Source organism: Odontesthes bonariensis, chromosome 3 (genome assembly GCF_027942865.1).
Source record: "Odontesthes bonariensis isolate fOdoBon6 chromosome 3, fOdoBon6.hap1, whole genome shotgun sequence".
Lineage (NCBI taxonomy): Eukaryota > Metazoa > Chordata > Actinopteri > Atheriniformes > Atherinopsidae > Odontesthes > Odontesthes bonariensis.
The window spans coordinates 36,633,952-36,653,390 of NC_134508.1; the positions used below are offsets into that span (position 1 = coordinate 36,633,952).

At 42.6% G+C, this 19,439-nt stretch overlaps 1 protein-coding gene across 12 annotated transcripts in view; it reads right to left on the reverse strand.

Annotated features, from left to right (window-relative positions):
* eif4g3a (eukaryotic translation initiation factor 4 gamma, 3a) overlaps window positions 1–19,439 on the reverse strand; it is a 54,483-nt gene that overhangs the window by 19,359 nt on the left and 15,685 nt on the right. For 2 of the 12 annotated variants that reach the window (XM_075461690.1, XM_075461684.1), the window contains exons 2-11: window positions 18,038–18,205; window positions 15,028–15,120; window positions 12,983–13,015; window positions 8,800–8,820; window positions 6,419–6,598; window positions 5,388–5,499; window positions 5,043–5,203; window positions 4,467–4,592; window positions 1,277–1,460; window positions 160–945 (exon numbers count right to left, since the gene is read on the reverse strand). In XM_075461690.1, the coding sequence (XP_075317805.1) occupies window positions 160–945; window positions 1,277–1,460; window positions 4,467–4,592; window positions 5,043–5,203; window positions 5,388–5,499; window positions 6,419–6,598; window positions 8,800–8,820; window positions 12,983–13,015; window positions 15,028–15,120; window positions 18,038–18,205 (1,864 nt within the window). Of the gene's footprint in view, window positions 1–159; window positions 946–1,276; window positions 1,461–4,466; window positions 4,602–5,042; window positions 5,204–5,387; window positions 5,500–6,418; window positions 6,599–8,799; window positions 8,821–12,982; window positions 13,016–15,027; window positions 15,121–18,037; window positions 18,206–19,439 lie in introns of all 12 variants that reach the window. The other 10 variants (XM_075461683.1, XM_075461681.1, XM_075461688.1 and 7 more) reach the window with 8 other exon arrangements.

Below are 19,439 nucleotides of genomic sequence, written 5' to 3' on the forward strand. Positions count from 1 at the left end.
GTGGATGAGCATAGACCATCCTAGAGCATCATTACAGAGCCATTTAATCTCAATATTTAGGTATAATAATCGGCTCATTAAAAAGCTACTTATTGACTTGTCACCAGAAGTCCAACAGTTTAATAGTACACTTTTAAAATGTCACATCAAACACATTACCTGTAGTGGGACTCTTCCTGGTAAGTGTTTGCTGCTGGGACTCGGTTTTGCTCTCAGTAATACCACCCTGGGCCTCTGTCCTTCCTCTGGGGACCAGGTCTTTAGTGTCTAAGGACTTGCCCGGCTCATCGGCCTCTGTTGTGGCCTGCACTAGAGGCGGAAGGCCAGGAGGGAGCATAACTGGCAAAGCTGGGATAGGGTTTGAGGTCAGGGTGACTGGCACTACAGCCACAGGTGCCAGAGGGGTGAGAGCAGCAGCAATCGGCACATCTGGCCTCACGTCAGAGGGCAAGGTTTCAGAAGAGGATGCGTCTCTGTAAGCAGGAGCAGAAGCCTGGGGATGGAGCGTAGCTGAAGGAAGAAGTGAAGGCTCATGAGCAGCGGCGTCAAGCTCCGTCCCAGAGTCAGCGAGGCCGTTCAAGGCCTTGGGAGCCAATGAAGGAGAGGCAGCTAAAGTTCGTGGGGGTTCTGAAGGAGGCTTCTCTGTGCTGGGCATCTGAGGCGGTGCCGCAGATGTTTTGCTCTCCCCAGTAGAGGAAGAGGGAGAGGGAGAGGAGGCTGGAGGGGTGGACTCCCTGGCTGGGGGACGCTCACTGCTGTTGGCCACTGTAAGTGGGAGGCTGACGGGGGCGGTCAGCGTGGCAGGGAAGGGAAGCTCTGGTTCAACAGTGGCAGGGGGCTCAGATACAGGAGCGTTTGCCTCCAGTCTCTCTAAGGAAGCTTCAGGCTGCACAACTCCAGGAGAGGAAGACTTCTGGACAACCGGCTCCGATTTTAGCACATCATCTGAAAAGAGGGAGAGAGGAACAGACAGTTTCAGAATTCAGCAAATAAAGGTTCAAATAACACTAACAAAACGTAGTAGTAACAGATGATCTAAACACACTCATCTGTGGCGAAGACAAACACAGTGGTCAACAAACCACAGACAGCTGATTCACTCTTAAAAAAGGTGTCCAAATGCTTGCTTTTAAAGAGCAGAATGTAGTTTGTTTTTATCAGTTGAACATAAAAATACAGTTAAAATTGCCTTGGTTAGGTTGTTAAAGAGTTGCATTTCTTGTAATCAGCACTCCCGAAAGTATTCAAAGGAAAGAAAGGAGCTGGTGAATCAGACCTGGCCCTGGTTTTGTGTCTGAAGCCCCGGTTGTCAGTGGCTGCTGGGGCTGCTGGGGCTGCTGGGGCTGGGGCTGTGGTGGCTGCGGTGGCTCTAATGGGTAGCCTCCAGGATGGGCTTGCGGTTGCTGAGGAGGTGGAGGCTGCGACTGCTGCTGCTCTGGAGTCTGGCTGCTGCTCAGCTGCTGCGATTTGAGGTAGAAAATGTGAGGATAATGAGGGTGCGGCCATAAAAACTAGCAACACAGAAAAACCAAAGAGAGACACAGAGATGTCGGCAAGCGCGCGCACAGATAAATAAACAAGCCCGAGAGCAGGACCAAGCAGAAATAAGGAGTCCAACAAGGTATGGTTAGATTAAGAGGACAACAATGAATGACAATATAAGACAAACAAGAAAAGAGAATGAGAATCGATGCAGGAGGAATGGCAGGAGGAGGATGAAGGCTCAGGACAATGAAGAGTAAAGGACAGACAACAAGGGTGGATACAAAAAAAAAGAAAATGAAAGAGGGCACAAAAAGACAGAGAAAAAGAGGAAAGACACTGTTAAGATCTACAGAAGGGCAAGGAAGAGGAACAAGTCACAACATCCCTCTTCAGAATCCAGAAAAGCCATCCAGTTTGGACTTTCTTTGTCTCATTTGTCAAAAGTTATTCTAAGAAGCGCGTCAAACAAATTAAACTTCCTTTTGCAAGAACAGATTGGACAGACTCAGGAGAATTTGGGAACGTGAGTGGATTCCGTAGAGGGAGCCGGAGTATACAGACAGTACAGGTGCAAAGTATTGTTGAAGCTAGACGGTGAAAACAACCAGCGATAGGAAGAAAGCAGGTGTGAAATTAAAAAAGCAGTTTACAGCGTTACAGATAGATAGATAGATAGATAGATAGATAAATACTTTATTGATCCCAATTTGGGAAATTGTTTTGTTGCAGCAGCATACAGTAAAGATATAGAATAGAATAAAATAAATATAAAATGAAATACAATAAATAAATAAAAATAGTGAATAAACATTCGCTATGTACAAATCTACAGTATTTTTTGTTTTTTGTTATTGTTTTTTTTTTTAGGAGAGACTTCAAGCCTATTGAGGTTGAAGTTCTCTTCCAGCCAGAGGGGAGGTGTTGTAGATGGTGATGGCTGCTGGTAGGAAGGATTTCCTGAATCGGTCCTTGTGACAGCGGAGCTGGATGAGCCTGTTGGAAAAGGAGCTCCGCTGTCCAACCAGCAGCTGGTGGAGAGGATGGGTGGGGTTATCCATGATGGATAACAGTTTGTTCAGTAAATTGAATAGTACAGCAAATTGAAACGGGAAACGGCCCATATTTAAGTGGTTTTAAAGAGCTACGGCCCCAACACAAGCTGTGACGACTGTGTGATTGTTAGGTTGGTTTTGGGATCTTAAACTCTCCACCACACCAAACTACTATCGGATGATCTAGTGACGCATCTGTAAATATAAAGGGAATGCACCTATGTCATCATTTCATCTGGACACTCCTCTTAAGTGGCGAAACATTCAACGTGGCTACCACTGCTACTCACTGAACTGGCAGTATAAAAAGTGAATAATATCTCAAATTATTGCAGTTGCTCTTGACAGGGATCCTTGCAGCCTAGTGAAGAATTTATGGAGCACCAACGTTAACATCTGGCCAGAAATCCGGTTTCTTCATGTTGATACGCACCTCATTTCTATACTGAGAAACTTCACCAAGCAAAGCCTGAAAGCATAAAAGCCTGGATGCCTGGTTGCTCATCAGAGTAGGATTTGTCAGTGAAATTAATGGACAGGGATCCCAGTTGATATGTTGGTTGTATGAAGAGAAGTTTGTACAAACAGTGATGAAAACTGGAGACAAATTGTGTGTGTTTTCAGCCAACTCCGTCACTTAGATGAGTCATCTGAGCTGAGCAGGTCAAACACAGCCGGATAGACCAGTGTAAAAACACTGCAGTTACAGGGACAGTAAATTAAAGATGCTTTACACCTTATATAGTCTATGGTTTGCTAAAATATGTATGATAGAGGGAATGTATGCCATATCAGACATGTGAGTGGACTCAGGTTGGCTCTATGGCCCCGGCTTGTTTGACCATCTGGTAAACGTAGAAAACACATGTAAAATGTTGAAAAACTGTAGTGCAATCAAGTGCACCAACACATCGATGTGAAAAGCGGTTCATCATCTCCCATTTAAGTTATGGAAAACACCTCTTTTTGGTGTGTATTTTGGATGAGGGTTAGATGTTAGCTAGTTAAGACAACATTTGAGGAACAACAGGTTTATTCTGCAAGTGAAATTTGTACATGACTGGATGGTTAAATCACACCTATAACTTGCCTTCATAATCCTGATTACCAGGTTCACAAACCAAATGCTTTGTCAAAGTTATTATCTGAGGTGCGCCATATAGCTCAACTGGTTAAGCTTGTACGGAAACTAATCTCTCACCGCAGCTGGCCTGGGTTCGAGTCGGGTCCCCACTCTCTCTGCCCCCTTTCCTGAGTGTCTACTTTCAAATAAAGGTCACTAATATCTGTGGTCAATAGACTCTTTGGAAGGTCACAAAGACCCCAGTTGAGACCAACAGCCTTTAAGATGATATTAATTTGTTCTTCTCCCAATCCATACATAAACAGTGACATGAGTGCATCCTCTCTATAATGATTGTAATCCTCAAATCTAACATATAAAGGTGACCACAGGCTAAACAGTGCACATAAGGTGGGCACTGTTGGTCAATATTTTGTAGCCTGGATTCCAGTTGTGTCTGCAGCAATCAATTCAGCCCTCTTTACTTTATAGAACTTTGTAAAAAAGAAAACCCAGACTTGCTGAATCTGATGATACAGTTGATTGCACAACAGATCTTCCCCATTTCAGATGTGTTTTCTGTGTTTTTGCACGAGTCAAATAGCCTGTGGTCATTGAGTCAAGTGTCTTTTAGCCACTTCGTGGACATAACAGCAGAACAGTGACATCTCCGATGATGTCATGTCCCTTTAAAGCTCCTAAACAGAAAGCCAGCATGACTTTCTAATGTATCATAGGATGGCCTCGTGAACACAAACACATGGAGACCCTATCCTGCTTGCCTGACTCTTGATGGAAGGGAAAAGGCTCTTTAAATTAAACTCTAGAGTAGGTGAGAGGTGTGCGACTGAGCAGTAGAGCCGTACCTGTGGTGGCGTAGGCGTAGAGGAGGGGGGACCGACAGGAGGCGTTGAATTCCTGCTCCCTGAGCCCCCTGCCATGATCTCCTCTGTGATATCCCTGCCGCCCTGATTGGGGTCACGGATACGGATCTGGGAGGACAATGGCACAAAAATACACACCTCACTAAAGCACGCAAGTCTTAGAGCAACCTGGTGTGAGTCAAAATTTTCTAAGACAGAAAATCTTTTAAGGATCAAGATCCAACTCCAAATAATTCAAAATGGAAAATGAACACAAGGTATATTGCCTTAAACTTTTTGCTTTTGTCTTAAAAATAAAAAATAATCATAGAAGAAAAAGAAAAAAAAAAAAAAAGCTGGGGGGGGGGTTCAGAAAACTACAGCGTAACACTCAGAGGGATCAACTGGGCCGATTCCATTTGCTGATGAGGATCATAGCTCATAAAGCTCTAAAAATTGAAATATTTTGTTAATGACTGCTCCACAGACACTGAGGGCTTATTGCGCAAGTATGTCAAACATGTCCCACAGAAAAAAAAAAAAGAAAAAAAAAAAAGAGGAAACTATTAAGATACTCACTGTTTTCTTTTCACGCTTGGCTGGTTGAGGTTGCTGTGGTGTAGGCACTATGATGGGGGGTGAGGGGGGGTACAGTGTCTGTCCTGGGTAGTAGGGTGGACCAGCTGTGGGAACGGGAGCGGGGACAGAGGGTGAGACAGGAGGGTGGTACCTGAGGGGATCTGGAGGAATTTGCAAGGAAAGAAAAACAAAGCAGAAGAGAAGACGTGTTAGTTAAACAGAGTTAAGGCCGCAGCTCTGAGGGCACGCAGGGCTGATGAGCTAATGTGTATTTGTGCTCCTGTCTGGTGGTGACTGCTGAGATTTTACTGGTGTGGGAATAGCACTGTTGAACTGATGACTCACGATATGGGGCGGGGTACTCCCCTGGTCCTGGACCAGGATAGAAGGTGCCAGACCCGGGAGGCTGCACAGAGTACTGCTGCGGAGGTCCCACGTAGGGTGTACTGTGGCGATACTGTGGAGTACAAGGAGGGACGTTAAAAGTCAAGACAACAGAGAGGGTACAAATGCCTCTAAATTCTGTTTAAACCCATTTTATTAACTGTACTGGGGTTAGCAAGCTAAATTAAACCCAGCTCCAACTGGAGACTTTTCTTTGATTTGTCAATAAAAAACAAACAAAATAAATGCAGGTGCTTCGCTGCAACGAGCGAGTGGTTTAAACATTCGTGCTAAGTGTCCAAATGAACAAAATGGTCAAATTCATTAGATGATTATCTTTGTTCATTTTGATAAATTATACCGAGTTCAAAGGTGGTGAACATATTTCACGTTATAAGAAGCCACTTTCATATCTGCAAAAAGTAGAGCTAAACAATGTGATGAAATGATTGAAACAGAATTCTCTGTATTCTGGGATTGAGAGTAAAAAATGCACACACTGGCACGGTGTTAATTTATGCCTTGTTTGAAAATTGATTGCACAAAATTGCATTCAAAAAGAGTGAATTAATATATTTGACCCGTCTTAACTACAAGCTGGCATTTCACTCTCAGTCACACTTTATGGCTCAGGCTTCTCGTCTGAGGGGTGGAGATGGGTGAACTAGGGTTAAACAAAGGACTTCATATCCTTGTTGTAGTGATTGCAGCCACAATTTAAATTAAAAAAAAAAAAAAAAAACTTGTGTAATGAGCTGATTTCAAGTCTCATTTAATGAGGAAAACGCTGAAGTATAAAAAGAAAACATGATTAATTAAAAAAAGAATAATAATAAGCTGAACTACTCCTCTGGTCAGTTAGGTCTTCAGAGGAAACAGAACGTAAAAACTTATTTTCCCTCTCAGACAGACCGTAAGTATCCGTTAACGGCGAAGACAAAGAAGATGACGCATCACATTCGAGCAAACATCTTCAAATGTGTCTGTTGTACCTGTGGGATGTAGTACTGCGCAGCCTGTGGCGACGGGAAAGGCATAGGAGCCATAGTCATCACGATTGCTGAATTAGTGGGGTAGACAGCCGCTGTGGGAGCCTGTGAGCCGGGCCGTATGGAGGGCGTGTTCGTCGGGATGGTGGGCCTCGCAGTCTGCATCTGAGTCCTCTGAAAAAACTGACGGCAAGCAGGTGAAGAAGACAGAAACAAGATACATCAGATACTTTCCCAGAGGCTGCAGTCTCGTCCCGGCATGCCGCCATGCTTGATGTAAAACACCAGAGGTTACGGGTTTTCAGACGTCTCCAGCCTCCCCAACACATTTCTCAACAGTTGGTTTTTATCAGCATCTTAAAAACTATAGTTCCTTATTGCCATATGATCTTCAGGCGAATGTTGACACTGTTACCCCAAATTAAACCTATGATCCCCTGAAGGAAATACCTGATTAAACATCCCTCTGAAGCTTAGAAATCAAATGTCCTGAATCAGCTTAACGACATCTGCTAAGTAGGGAGCACTAGTCTGTATTTAAATTCATGCAAACCCCCACTTTCTAAGACCTTTCATTCTACAATCATGCAAACAAAGGCCTTAAAAACACGGCTGCATCATTCAAACAGAAGTTAAAGAAACTAACGGGTCGGAACTGGAACCATTCCATTAATGAGTCAAACTCCTGCGTCCTTTTCAGACACGAGAACCACAACTTTAACTGTTCCGTCAGAGCTGGCCTTCAGATCAACGGAAAGCAGAGCACGTCTGAGAGTTTCTCTCATTGACACATGACTGAGGTGCTGGATCGTTTAGCATAACAAAAGGAACCACAAAATGGAGGCTGGTACCAGAACTGTGCCTGTGTTGCTGTTCAGGGGGATTTGCACCATTTTAACCTGACATTTTTCATTTCTACACATATCCAGGTATGATTTGGACTTCTTTACACAGTGTTTAGAACGGCTTTTCTTTTACTGATAAATATTGTTGCAAACAGAGCAAACAGAATTAGAGTGGTGTCAACTACAACTGTGGTGCAAACTGGTGTAAACAGGTGTTTGTGATTCATAAAGAGATAAGGAGGTTTTGTAACAATGTTGTAAATCAATTCTGCTCGTGGTTGGACACTTTAAAAAAAAAAAAAAAAAAAAAAAAGGACTTTGGAGTTCTTATGAGTGAAGCAGACCGGAGACAGACCTGATTGTGGTTTCCTGTTGAAACTCTTTAAAAGTTCTAGCGAAAAAGCCAAAGTTTTGTATTTTTTTTCAAGTCTGTCTGCACCAGACTGCACAGCTGTAACAAATAAAGCTGTTGGACTGCAGAATGATTACAGCTACCCTTTTTTTTTTTTTTTTTTGTGCTGCTAGGCCAATTCTGCAGTTCCACTGAATGTGTGACGCATGGCCGAGATCTGCTCCTCACGGAGCATCAGGGAGCACAGAAAACGGACACTATAACAGTGGCAGCAACAATCATCTTTACAGAGCACATATTACAAGTTAAAAGTTTGATACGAGGTGAGCTTTATGTGCAAAGCTCATAAAATTCTCTGTTAGATGCTACGTGTCCCGGATCAGAGGAGAGGGCACTACCAACAGCTGTGACGGACTTCCAAACAGCCAGGGCTCAGGCTGGGAATACGCAACCACAGTCACAGAATGCTCCAGTGAAGGAAAGCAGAGTAAACAATGCCATAAAACAGTCTAAAAATACCCAGGAGGGGAAATCACCTTTCACATAATAAATCAGCCTTGGTGGCTTTATTGTAAATAGCTCTGTGGAAATCTGGGAAATGACCAGGAAGCTGTTCATTACCAGCCACCTGAAGACACTTATAGTAAAAGTGCTGGCAAAGCAAGAAACAGACAAAACAACTTTTTAACACCGTCAACAAAAATAAGCTTTCCAACTTGGGCTAAAACAAAAAACAGAAAAACAAAAACTGAAAACAACAAGTGCATTCTCCAACACACCAACACCATTTATATACTTTTCTACAGAATAAGGAAACAGACATTTCTTCTAATAGACATGAAAAGTCTGGAAAAAAAACAACGAGACTATTTCTAGGAAGGAATAGACTGCATCTCTCTCGTAAGGCATGCAATTCATTTAAATGTGCAAGCTCCTTAAAGATGAGTAATGAATGGAGAAATATTAGAAGATTATGAACAGTCCAGCAATGATCCCTCACGGGATAAAAGACGGGACATAAGGGGATGAAATGATGATGAAAGATCTCTCTACTGAATCTATAACTGCGGTGAAGATGAAGGGGTGCACAGGGTTAAAAAGTTGGGAAGGACAGGATCATTTCAGGGTGATCCTCCTCATGCCATGCAGGTCTGCAGAGACTGGACACAGAGTTACATTAATGTTACCTGGATGGGCCTGAATCCTCCCTGGGGTTTGAAAGCAGGAAAGAGAGAGAAGCCAATGGGAGTACGCACTGGTGAGATTTAAGCAACCACACACATAAAAAGGAAACTACGCAATCATTTCCATCCACCTGTCACAGTGACTGATCTTCAGCCACTTTTACCCTCAAAGAAACAGCACATTTAGCAGAGGATTGCCTCCGAAGGATGACTGATTTATCACCGAGCGGGTGGCGACATGGAAAAAGCCAGAGTCTAAACATCACATCATTCTTTGACTGGTGCCATGTGCCACACTGAAACTATATACAAAGTGCAACAGTTTGTGTATTTGAGCCGAAAAATTTGAGATGAAATATTCAGGGAAATTCATTTACAACATAAAATGAGTACATAAGACTCACACTTAAAAGTGTAAATCTGGACGTCTTTTAGCAGCGTTCCCGTTGTAGTTTAAAGTTAACGTTCAGCTAGAAATGAGAACGTGAGGACGAGCTTTGTATCCAACCCTGCACTGGCTCACCTTTAACCAGAAACGGTCAATACAAAACACCTGATGATGCAACTGAAGCGAGAGAAACCATACGGGTGCTTCTGGACAAGGAACATTTGTTTCTTCATTACTCTTTTTCATCAGTGCTCGTGCATCCATCGTGCACTACAGTTATTTAGGTTTAAAGTAGTCAGACTTATTACCTGCCATGTTGACTGAATAAGTACAGTATGGGGGCTAAAGATGAATCAGTTGCTATTTCCTTGGCTCTTTTTCATGTACATTTTGTTTTTACTTAACATTCAATTGTAAAAAAAAAATAAAACTAAACAAAAACAATGACCATAAATACGTTTTTCAAACATTTTCACAAAAACACCACCAGGCATTGGGACTTCCTCCCTCTGTCACTATAAATGCAAAAAGAAAAGTGCTCCGAGTTTGTGGAAATTAGCGTTTGTTTAAAGAAAACAAAAGAAATGACAACATTCCTCTTTATGAATCATGCAACATCTTTAAATATTAAAGTATGAGGGAATAATACAATCACTTTATTAAAAGAAACCATTCATTTAAAATCGGGTGCTGTATTTGTACCTTTGGAGACAAAAACAGACGAATCGAATGGTGCGTTTACTGACAGATGCAGTATTTTGACCTGATTGAGGTGCTTTAACATCCCAAAAAAACGACATCTTAGAACCAGCTCACATTTGCTTTAACGTGCGTCCTGAGTGATTCGATCACTAGCAGACAGCTCTGAGTACGTGTGATCACGCTGGCCCTTACAGTGTGTCCCCACATGAGTCCTGAGTGACCACATCTCAGTTCGCTGCTCTGTATGCAAACAAACTCGTAGCTCAGAGTCAGCTGAGGACATCTACTGCCGTTTCTGTAAAAATCCCAATAAGATTGAGGGACCTGAACTGTGTCACAATTCAGACAGAAAAAGTAACATGTTTCAGATTCACCTGAGACTTGTTGTGAAATTATTCGGAACATTTCATTTTATTATATTGGATTGGTAAAGAAAACATTTCGTTTCCCTGCGCGGGTGGAATTGTACCCCACTGCGCTTAACATACAGTGACCGTAGACTTAGCGTTAAAAAACCTCCACTGACATGCTCTTTTGCTTCAATCCAGTCAGAGGTGAAAGCACATAAAGATGATCCTCATTTTCAGGCAGATTCATTTGGGCCAAATCAGTTTTTTTTTTTTTTTTTATCTTTCTGCGTCCTTTTCTGTGCATCGAGTGTGTTTTAGGAGGACAATAGCCGTTTTCTTCACGAGCATAAAGGGCCACTGTTCCGCTTCATCAGCTTTCCGATTCCACTTCCGTGGTGGCACAAGGAATCTCAGCGCCAGTTTGTGACAGCCAGAGCATGCACTCGAGTGTGTGTACACACTCTAACGCCAGCAAACACACCCATTACACTTTGACACCATACTATTAATAGTCTGTTTATAATGTCCACACAGAAGCATACAGAAGGTGAGTATGTTGGACAGCAAAGTTCCACTGGGTTCATCCCGGGGAGCGGGGCCATGAATATCGTCAATCTTATGCGGGGAAGGGGGCAGCTGGGTGAATCATTACAGTGTGAATCAACAAACACAAAGCTAACAGGAAGCCACATGGACTGAATGGCAGTGCCCAGACGTGTCCAAGACGATTTGCATCCACAAAGCAATACCAAACCATCATCGTAAATACTGAACCGCCAGACACGAACACATTAACGCGCCCTTCAAGATCTACTGACGTTGGTTCTGAAAGTGTCGACTGTCTAAAAGGACCTGCTTTATTTACCCAAGTGTCGGACAGGAAAACAGACAAATACCGAAGCCACTCAGCACACACTCATTCACAGCGCTGTCCCCGAATACTGCCTACCTGAACACTGGCTGTGCTGTCCCCTATAACCCTGAAAAAGGGATTGCCACTTGATAAAAGTTTTCTTTTAAAATAAACACAATCTTAAGGCCAATTCTTGTCGAATTTGACTTGCAGTTGTGATGCTGAAGAGATCAACATCCCAAAGCTTTCACTCAAACAACACCACAACAGAAAGAATAATTGTGGTACCTTGGAGTGACGACTAGAAACAAATATTCTCATGAGGGTGTTACAGTCAGAAGTCCAACAGATTTCACTTTGAAGTGACAATATTCCTATTTTGTTTTTCAGGTGAGGCCAATCTTTTGTTAGACTCGTTTGACAGCATGCAATGGCTCTTCTTTGTATTAAAGCAAATGTTATACAAATTGCCTGGATCTAGATTTTTCTAACCCATCCGTTCCACTGCTCATGGAGCTCCGAGTTGGTAAGAAAAGGTTAAAGTTTCTATCGTGACTTTCTCTGAGAGGGAAAAAAAGATGAATTAAACTAAAAGCTTGTTTAAATACAAGATTTCGGCTGCTTTTTTAACAAAGTCAAACAAAACGGTCGCATAAAAACAAAGGGAAGTGCATTCCAAGTCAATGTTACAACACTTTCTAGGAAGAATCCCGTAAGGGTTTTAAAACCTGCTGTAGGGAACCGTTTAACAATCTCTGGCTTGATGGCATAAGTGTCCGAGTTGAGAGCTACTAACAAGTCTGAAATGTACTGCTGGGGTTTGTCCACGCCTATGACTAAAAGTTAAGATCGAGACTTTAAGATGAATTCTTAAATCACCTGCGTCATAGGCAGGACTAACACCACTGTCCAGCTACTGTTGTGTGTTATAAAAGACGAACATTTTCATTGGGTAAGACCCTCTTTTTTTGAGCACTCCAGAGACAAAGCTAACAAATGACAGATGGTGGGAAACGCTCAGCCGTTTTCACTTTGTTCCTCCCAAGAATTCTGTTGGAATGGCTACATAGCCTACATGTGTAGACTTGGTGTAGCGGTGCCTGGAGTATACTCTTAATTTCTGCCCCCATTGTCTTTAAGTGGCCTATCAAGCAAAGATATAACACCCTGTTAGAAGCAGTGAAGTGTAGGAACACATATTTAGTTGGCCCAAAAATGGGCCAGTAGTATCTGTAGATAGCTTCGGTATTAAATGCGTGCTCTAAATCTCATGGCTAAACCTAACCAAGCCAGTCAATGAAGGCAAAAACCTCCTTCCAGTTGGAGACGCAGATGTACCGCAGCACCGATTCTCTCTAGAGACACATCTGTCTCTAGAGAGAAAAAAGGTTTAGAGCTGACGAGCTGACAATGCTGATATATCAGGGAAGTATAAAAACACTTCAAAATAAATAACCAATAACCGATAGCTTTGATATCCTCTTTGATTGAGACCTCAAAACCATTAAAATGCCTTTAAAATCTGTATTACAGAACAGGTAAGAACGTCACATCTCAAACACAAAATTCAAAGCGACAGTGGTGTCATTGATCTGTGGGAGCTCAAAACATGAGTAACATCATGATAAACGTGACATAAACTAAATCAACAAGAAAATAAATAAATTGTTAAGACAATTTGTGCACCTGGGTGGATATCAAAGAAACACCTCAAGAGAACCAAAAGCTCTTTATCTGGATCCAAAATACTTAAATGCTCTCAAATCTGAGATTATTTTAAAGAAACAGCAGACGCCCCACATACAGCTCCATGCCAGCAGAGACCGGCAAACTGCTTTGATGAGGATGATGCAAAAGAGGGAGCAGGAGGGGCGTTCAGCGGGGGTAAATTACCTGATGGTGGGTTGGTCGAGGGCCCGTAGCAAACTGGTGGGGGAGGGAGGAGAGGTCCAGCAAGAAGATTGAAGCAATGATGGCAAAGCAGGGAGAAGAAAGAGCATAAGAGAGACACAGATACAGTTTAAGATGAGTGATGGAGGAAGACGCTTGAAAGTACAATACAAACCTACAAAGCAGAAAAGCTTTAAAGACACATGGCACACGATGTCAGCTACAGCATTTACTTAGAAATTATACATACAGATATAGAAATTGTATTCAGTAAATCATATTCTACTAATATAAACACATTTTTCAGTCCTTGGAGGAGGACTTTACCAATCAGCCTGTTCACATGACACTAGAAAAAAAGAAACAGGACTTTTAAAATGTAAGGAGTCTGATCAAAACTGTAAAAAATCAAACTTCTCAAAACCCAACATACTGATATAATGCCGTTGGAAGTCAAATAACTCCTGCATGTATAAGCCGGGACACTATACACCTGCTCCGAAGTTCCCATTGAAGAACTGGCAAAAACAGAATAAGCACCAGGTACTCCGTGCATCTGTTTGTAAAACCAGCAGAGCGTTAAGGACACACAATAGGGCTAAATCCTCATCTCACGTACATATTTGTGCACGTTTCCTTTTTCGGACGGCTAAACCCAAAGACCATCGCAATTCTATGATGGCAGTGTCATCTGGCAAAATCGCTGTTCAAGTTACTTAAAGACAACATATTTGCTGTGATTTCTGCATGTATTTAGAAGTGTCAGAATCTCTTAAATAACTTCTCACACAGTCCAAAGCGTTACAGCGTCCAACATACTTTGGTTGACGAGTCGAATCCCCTTCCGCGCTTCCATAATGTGACAAAGGAGAGCAGTCAATTTAACTGACCAAGTCCAGCTGTGACCGCAGTTTGACTTAAATGTGCATGTAAACGTAGTGACTGCGACCACAAAGCTGGAGACCTGAAATGTTCCAGAGGGGTCCTGGATGGGTGGCACGTGTGGTAGCAAATGTCCGGAGCATTCAGTCCAGACTTCTAGTGGAGGTTGTTCACTCAGCCTCCAAGTTGAAATTGTGGAAGTTCAGCAGGTGAGACTATGTGTGAACGTAGGTGATAAATCCTCAGGAGCATTTACTGCTTGTGAGCGTGCTGGTAAGAGGTGCATGCAGGAGCCCCGTGTGCTACTCTTAATGCGTGGGATAGAAAACAGAGATTTTAAGTGAATTATTTCTGTATCGTGTCTACTCCAGCTGTGGGAGCACATCTCCAGTATGTTTCCTTCTGTGAAGCACATGTGTGAACAGCAATAAGTCCGGGCCAAAGTGTCCACATATTCACCCGAACAGCTCCGGTGTTCATGTGTGAAAACGGTCTGGCTAGCTTTGATCTCCTGCTGGGTGCCGAGCAGAACCCAAATCAGATTTATAAATAATGCAAATTTAATATCATCAGTGGATCTTTTTTACCACACCTTTTATGGCAGATCATTATCACAAAAGGTTTTAAGACGCTGGCCATTTTAAAATGACTTTCCTTTGGGCCAAACTAATTTCACACAGGCACAAAACCAGAAAATTTGGACAAAATAGAAGCTTCACAAAAGCTTAAATGCCCCTTCCAACTGAGCCAAGACCCAAAGTTACACAGCAAGTGGCCGACAGCTGATGCCTTCTTACACCCAAATTAGTTCCCCACCCATATTAAATAGCATTAAATGTCCACAGTGAAGTCTACTGAGTGCGCTCAGGAAAACTAACTCCCTATGTGCCATCAGCGATGCGACCCACCCACAAAAAGTCCAAAGAGAGACAAGGAGACCTGATTCAATCAATAATAGCCATGTTTAAGCATTAAGCACCTTGTCAGCATGATCAAACTAACATCAGTCAACAACTGATGACCTCTCGGTCATTTCTAAACACAAGATCTCTTTTTCCGCTTACTCAGCAATGCAGCTCTCTTCAGCTACAGTCAGAATAAACGGCAAACTATCAAGATACTTGCAAGCAGGTCTGCTGGACATCTAGTATCGGAGAGAAACTCACCGGGCGACTCTGTGGCTGTGCATTCATCTGCTGCGTCTGGGCAGAATACACTAAAGAAGCGGAGCCAGCATTTTGCCCAGGGTTATATGGAGACTGTCAAAAGAAGAAATGGAAACACACACAGAGAGAGAAGGTTTGGTTTTACTGGCCAGAAAATGTGCAGCAATCAATCATGACATTTCACACAGTACAGGAGCAGAACTCCAGTACACTACACCAAACATCACAATCATCAAAGTGTCTTCAATCAGGGTTTATGTACTAAGTGAAGATAATTGGTGGTACCCCCCCAGAACTGCATATCCTGTGCTCCTTTATTCTCCTTCAAGTGTGGCAGAGGAGGATTTAAGCAAACTTTCACTTTTCGTTAAGCTGCTGCTGGTGTGGTTATGATAACTGAAGTGCTGCCAGGACCATTTACAGAAGGCTGCTGAGACACTAGAACTGCTTTAGGGTGAGGCAGTGGGCCGGTAGTCTATAACGATAATGAGGAACAACCAGATTCCTCACAAACAGCGTTGCGTACTTCCAGAAACGCTGAGTCACCGTGTCAACATGCTTGTAAGTGAGAGCAGGAAGGCGGCCGCAGATGCCAGCACTGCAGCAGCTGTGTAACAATCTGATAATGTTTGTGATTAATGGATTGACCTTTTATTTGAGTAGGTACTTTTCCTAATGATAACAGTTATTGAGGCAGGGTGAGTCCCGCACTGTTTTTTCTCTCTTTAGTTCATGATTGCCCAATCTGATCTTCATCACATCTGTATGGACGTCACTGAAATCAGACAAAGAAACCCCAGCTAGACTCGCATATTAATATATCCCACCCTTACCCAAACCCTGTTACTTCCAAATAAATGAATTTTGCATTAAAAATAATGACTATATGAAAGCCTTCAAACTAAAGCCTAAAAAAAAAAAAAATAAGTGACATTATGATTCGGTATACCCATACCATCACAAAGTGTCAGAAACCCCACAGTGAAATCAGTCAAAGTGGTAAGATAAGAAGGTTTCTGGATTTAAACTTGTGTTCTCAGAGTTTCCTCCCAGCATGGTACTTTTCACAGTCTTAAGACATACAGGTCACCTAGATATGAAAGTGTGTTAGTCTGTGTGTGCAAACAACAGGTGACACACTTGTTGCCACATGTCTGGAGTGTTTATCTTCCTTTAGCCATATGCACGCCAGGCTTCCCTGGTCTAGACTCATATTAAGATAAAGCAGGTGGTGTACATATGGAACACATTAGATGCCTGTTTGTCTATGAGCAGAGGTCGTTGGGTATTGTTCTCTTTAACCCTTTTCAAATATTAGATACGTGACATTAATGGACATGGATAATGTTAAATCAACGTCACGTAGTCATTCGGGCATCGAATTAACATTCCTAATCGCTTTGTTTGGACAACCTTTTTACAGTGATGGAAAGAGCATTTGCCACATGACATTGAACGAGGTGTAACAATCAGACCAACTCGCCATGTTTAAAATCCAGAGGCAGTGCAGCATTTAGTCTGCTCAGTAGGACGCAGCGTTCATTTAATTCTTCCTGCTGTTTAATGTTTTTTAGCAGTCACATCTGTGATTATTACCTGCATAGACCAACATCAACAATCGCCATTTGGAAGTGAATTCTTAAACAGTTTGCATCTATATTTATGAAAATCGTCAAGGTGTTTTAATAAAATCAGCTGGCGTTTATAGATCATGCTCATGTAGAAATCAGAAATGCCAGTTTGTGTTTGGAAACACTAGTGGGCGATGAAGAGAGTGTTCACAAACATCAACTGTTATTCAAATTTAAAAACTAAACTGGTGATGTAAAGACATGGGTGGGACATTTGGTGGGAAACCTGTTCAATTGTTTAAAGAGACACAATACAGAGGTTCTGTTCGGTCAACTTAGAACTGGCGCTAGCATCATCCCTGACCCAGAACTGAAACCACTGACTGGGAAAAAGGGTAACAGAGTCAGTTTAATAAGAATTTATCAGACAACTGCAACATTCAGTTTTAGTGTTTGAACGGAGCTTTGACTGTGTGAAACATACCATCAGGATGTGGGATCAGCTACAAAATGATTGTTACTGAAAACTCCCTGTTATACAGGACTCTGATTGGATGGGAACTGATTAGAGTTTAAATTGCACTAGAGTACAAAGGGCTGCTGTTTTAAGCTAAAATAAAAAGTGATCGTTGCTGTGTGTCAAATTAAAAGCTGTGACACGACTGCAAACTGCAATGCTTCCATATTTCTCATAACATGTTATTTAGTCATCACAATTTCCCTGTAAGTTTGACAAGCACATCAGGACTGTGATCAACAAAGCAGCTGTGGCTGGAGGCAGTTGAAAATAGTGCTATATTCTCAGAAAGAGAGTAGAACATGCAGCTCAAGCTCAAAGCAAAGTTTTCACATTTATTTGACTCCAACATTGAGAAAAAAAAAAAAAACAACTCGGTGCTGCAGCCAACTATCATGGGGGAAAATGATGGGAGTCGGAAAAGTTTTAGACAGCACTGTTGTTTATTTAATAACACAATCTGCCAGATTTCTCCAAATAGCTGCTCATACACCAAATTAAGCAACTTATACACGTTTGTGTTCATGTGTTAGTGTGACCGCAGGAGCTGAGAGCTGTGCCGTGTTGACACCGATATGTAACTGGTGCCTGGCAGCGGATTTGTTACAGAAAAGCAGGCAACACTTTCACTTTGATGGAGAGAGCAGCACGTTTGAACGGGGCTTCAAACTGTACATGGTAATCATCTGAATTCCACTAAAACGTAATTGAAATGTAATAAGAAATGTAGTCAAAGGATGTGTAAGCAGATGTAGATTAAAGCATTCCAAATTGGATATTATCTTTTCATCTCTTGTTCAACAGTGTATGATCCTACTGAAGCACCAACCTCTAAGACACAGACACAGACAGAAAGGAGACAAATGAAAAGACCAACGTAAATATGCAGAGAGGATGACGGCGGCCACAGCGACAAACTCACCCCTCCGCCTGCCTCCCAGCCCTTAGGGTAGCGATATGGGGAAGCCGTGGGTAGTGATACCTGAGAGAGCGCCGGGGAGTGAGCATGACCAGGCGGGGTTCCCGCCAAGTTAGGGTGTCCCTTTGTGATGTCGTGAGCAGTGTAAGGAGAGCCAGCATGCCTGGGTACCTGTACGAGGAGGCAGATGCACAAAATAAGATGTGTCAGAGCGATGCGAGGCAGGGACAGCAGTGTTGCTACTTGACAGGTCATTAGTCCTCCCTCCTGCAGAGGAGTGTAAATTAAGCACTCAGGGAGAAGGATTAGTCCCTGTATGTGTGCAGAGGTGAGGACCTGCAGCTGATGAAGCCGGCTGGGGTTGGCCTGACACAGAGGCCGACACAGCAGGCTGCAGAGTGCACAGTGATGCCTGGACCTCAGATGGTCAGGTAGGTAATCACGTTACAATCCCACCCATCTGTAATAGATAGAGAGCACCTGGTACAAGAGATATACCAGAGTCATGCTAAACTAGCATTATTAAGATAAGCCAATGGGAGAGTTCTCAGTCTGTGGCAGAGGTGCACAATATATACGTGCTTAGGTTTGACAGCAACACCGACACTGCAGCTCATCAAATAATCTCAAACACATCGTGCTACAACTTTAATGATGGTAGATTAATAAGAAATTTTAAAAAATGACTAATTAATGAGACGTCTATCTGATATAACATAACCTACGCTGAAGGGTTGTTGGACACAGATTCTATTCTACAGAACATGGTCTGAGCGACATGCCGTCTGTATGTGGAAATACTTCTGCTACAAAAAAAATGATGAATGAAGGGTGTGAAGCCAGATCCTAATGCCACCCAAAGCTGCAGCTAACAGGACATGCTGGGCCTCGATGATCAGTCTTTCTTAGGAGGAACGGTGTCTTAGAAACAGGTTTTCACAAAGATAATGCTATTAAAATGTGTTATTAAGCACATTTCAGTGTTCGCATGTGTGAGATTATTCAGTGATTGTGTTTTCTTCATCTCTAACACAGTTGTGGATAATTCTTCTTTACTTTACAAACCATACTTGAACAGAAATCACACCAGTGGTTCAAGCTTCACTAGGGACCAATTCATCCAATAATCAATGACTGATCATGCTATTCGTAGACTCAAAGCAGGCCTACTACAGTACATTTACTGCTGTTTCAACAGCATCGGTGCTCATGCATGAACTGAGGCCCTCTCCTCAGATCTGTTGCCGTATCTCAGCTGCAAAAAGCAGCAATTCTTAGACACATCTGATCTCGGGGCTACTCTTTGAATGCAGTCTTGTGCTTCCAAAAAGTTGCACAATACATCTATGTTTTACAGAGCAGGCATGCTGCTTGTACAGGGAGCTGCTGGGGCACTGGTATGCAT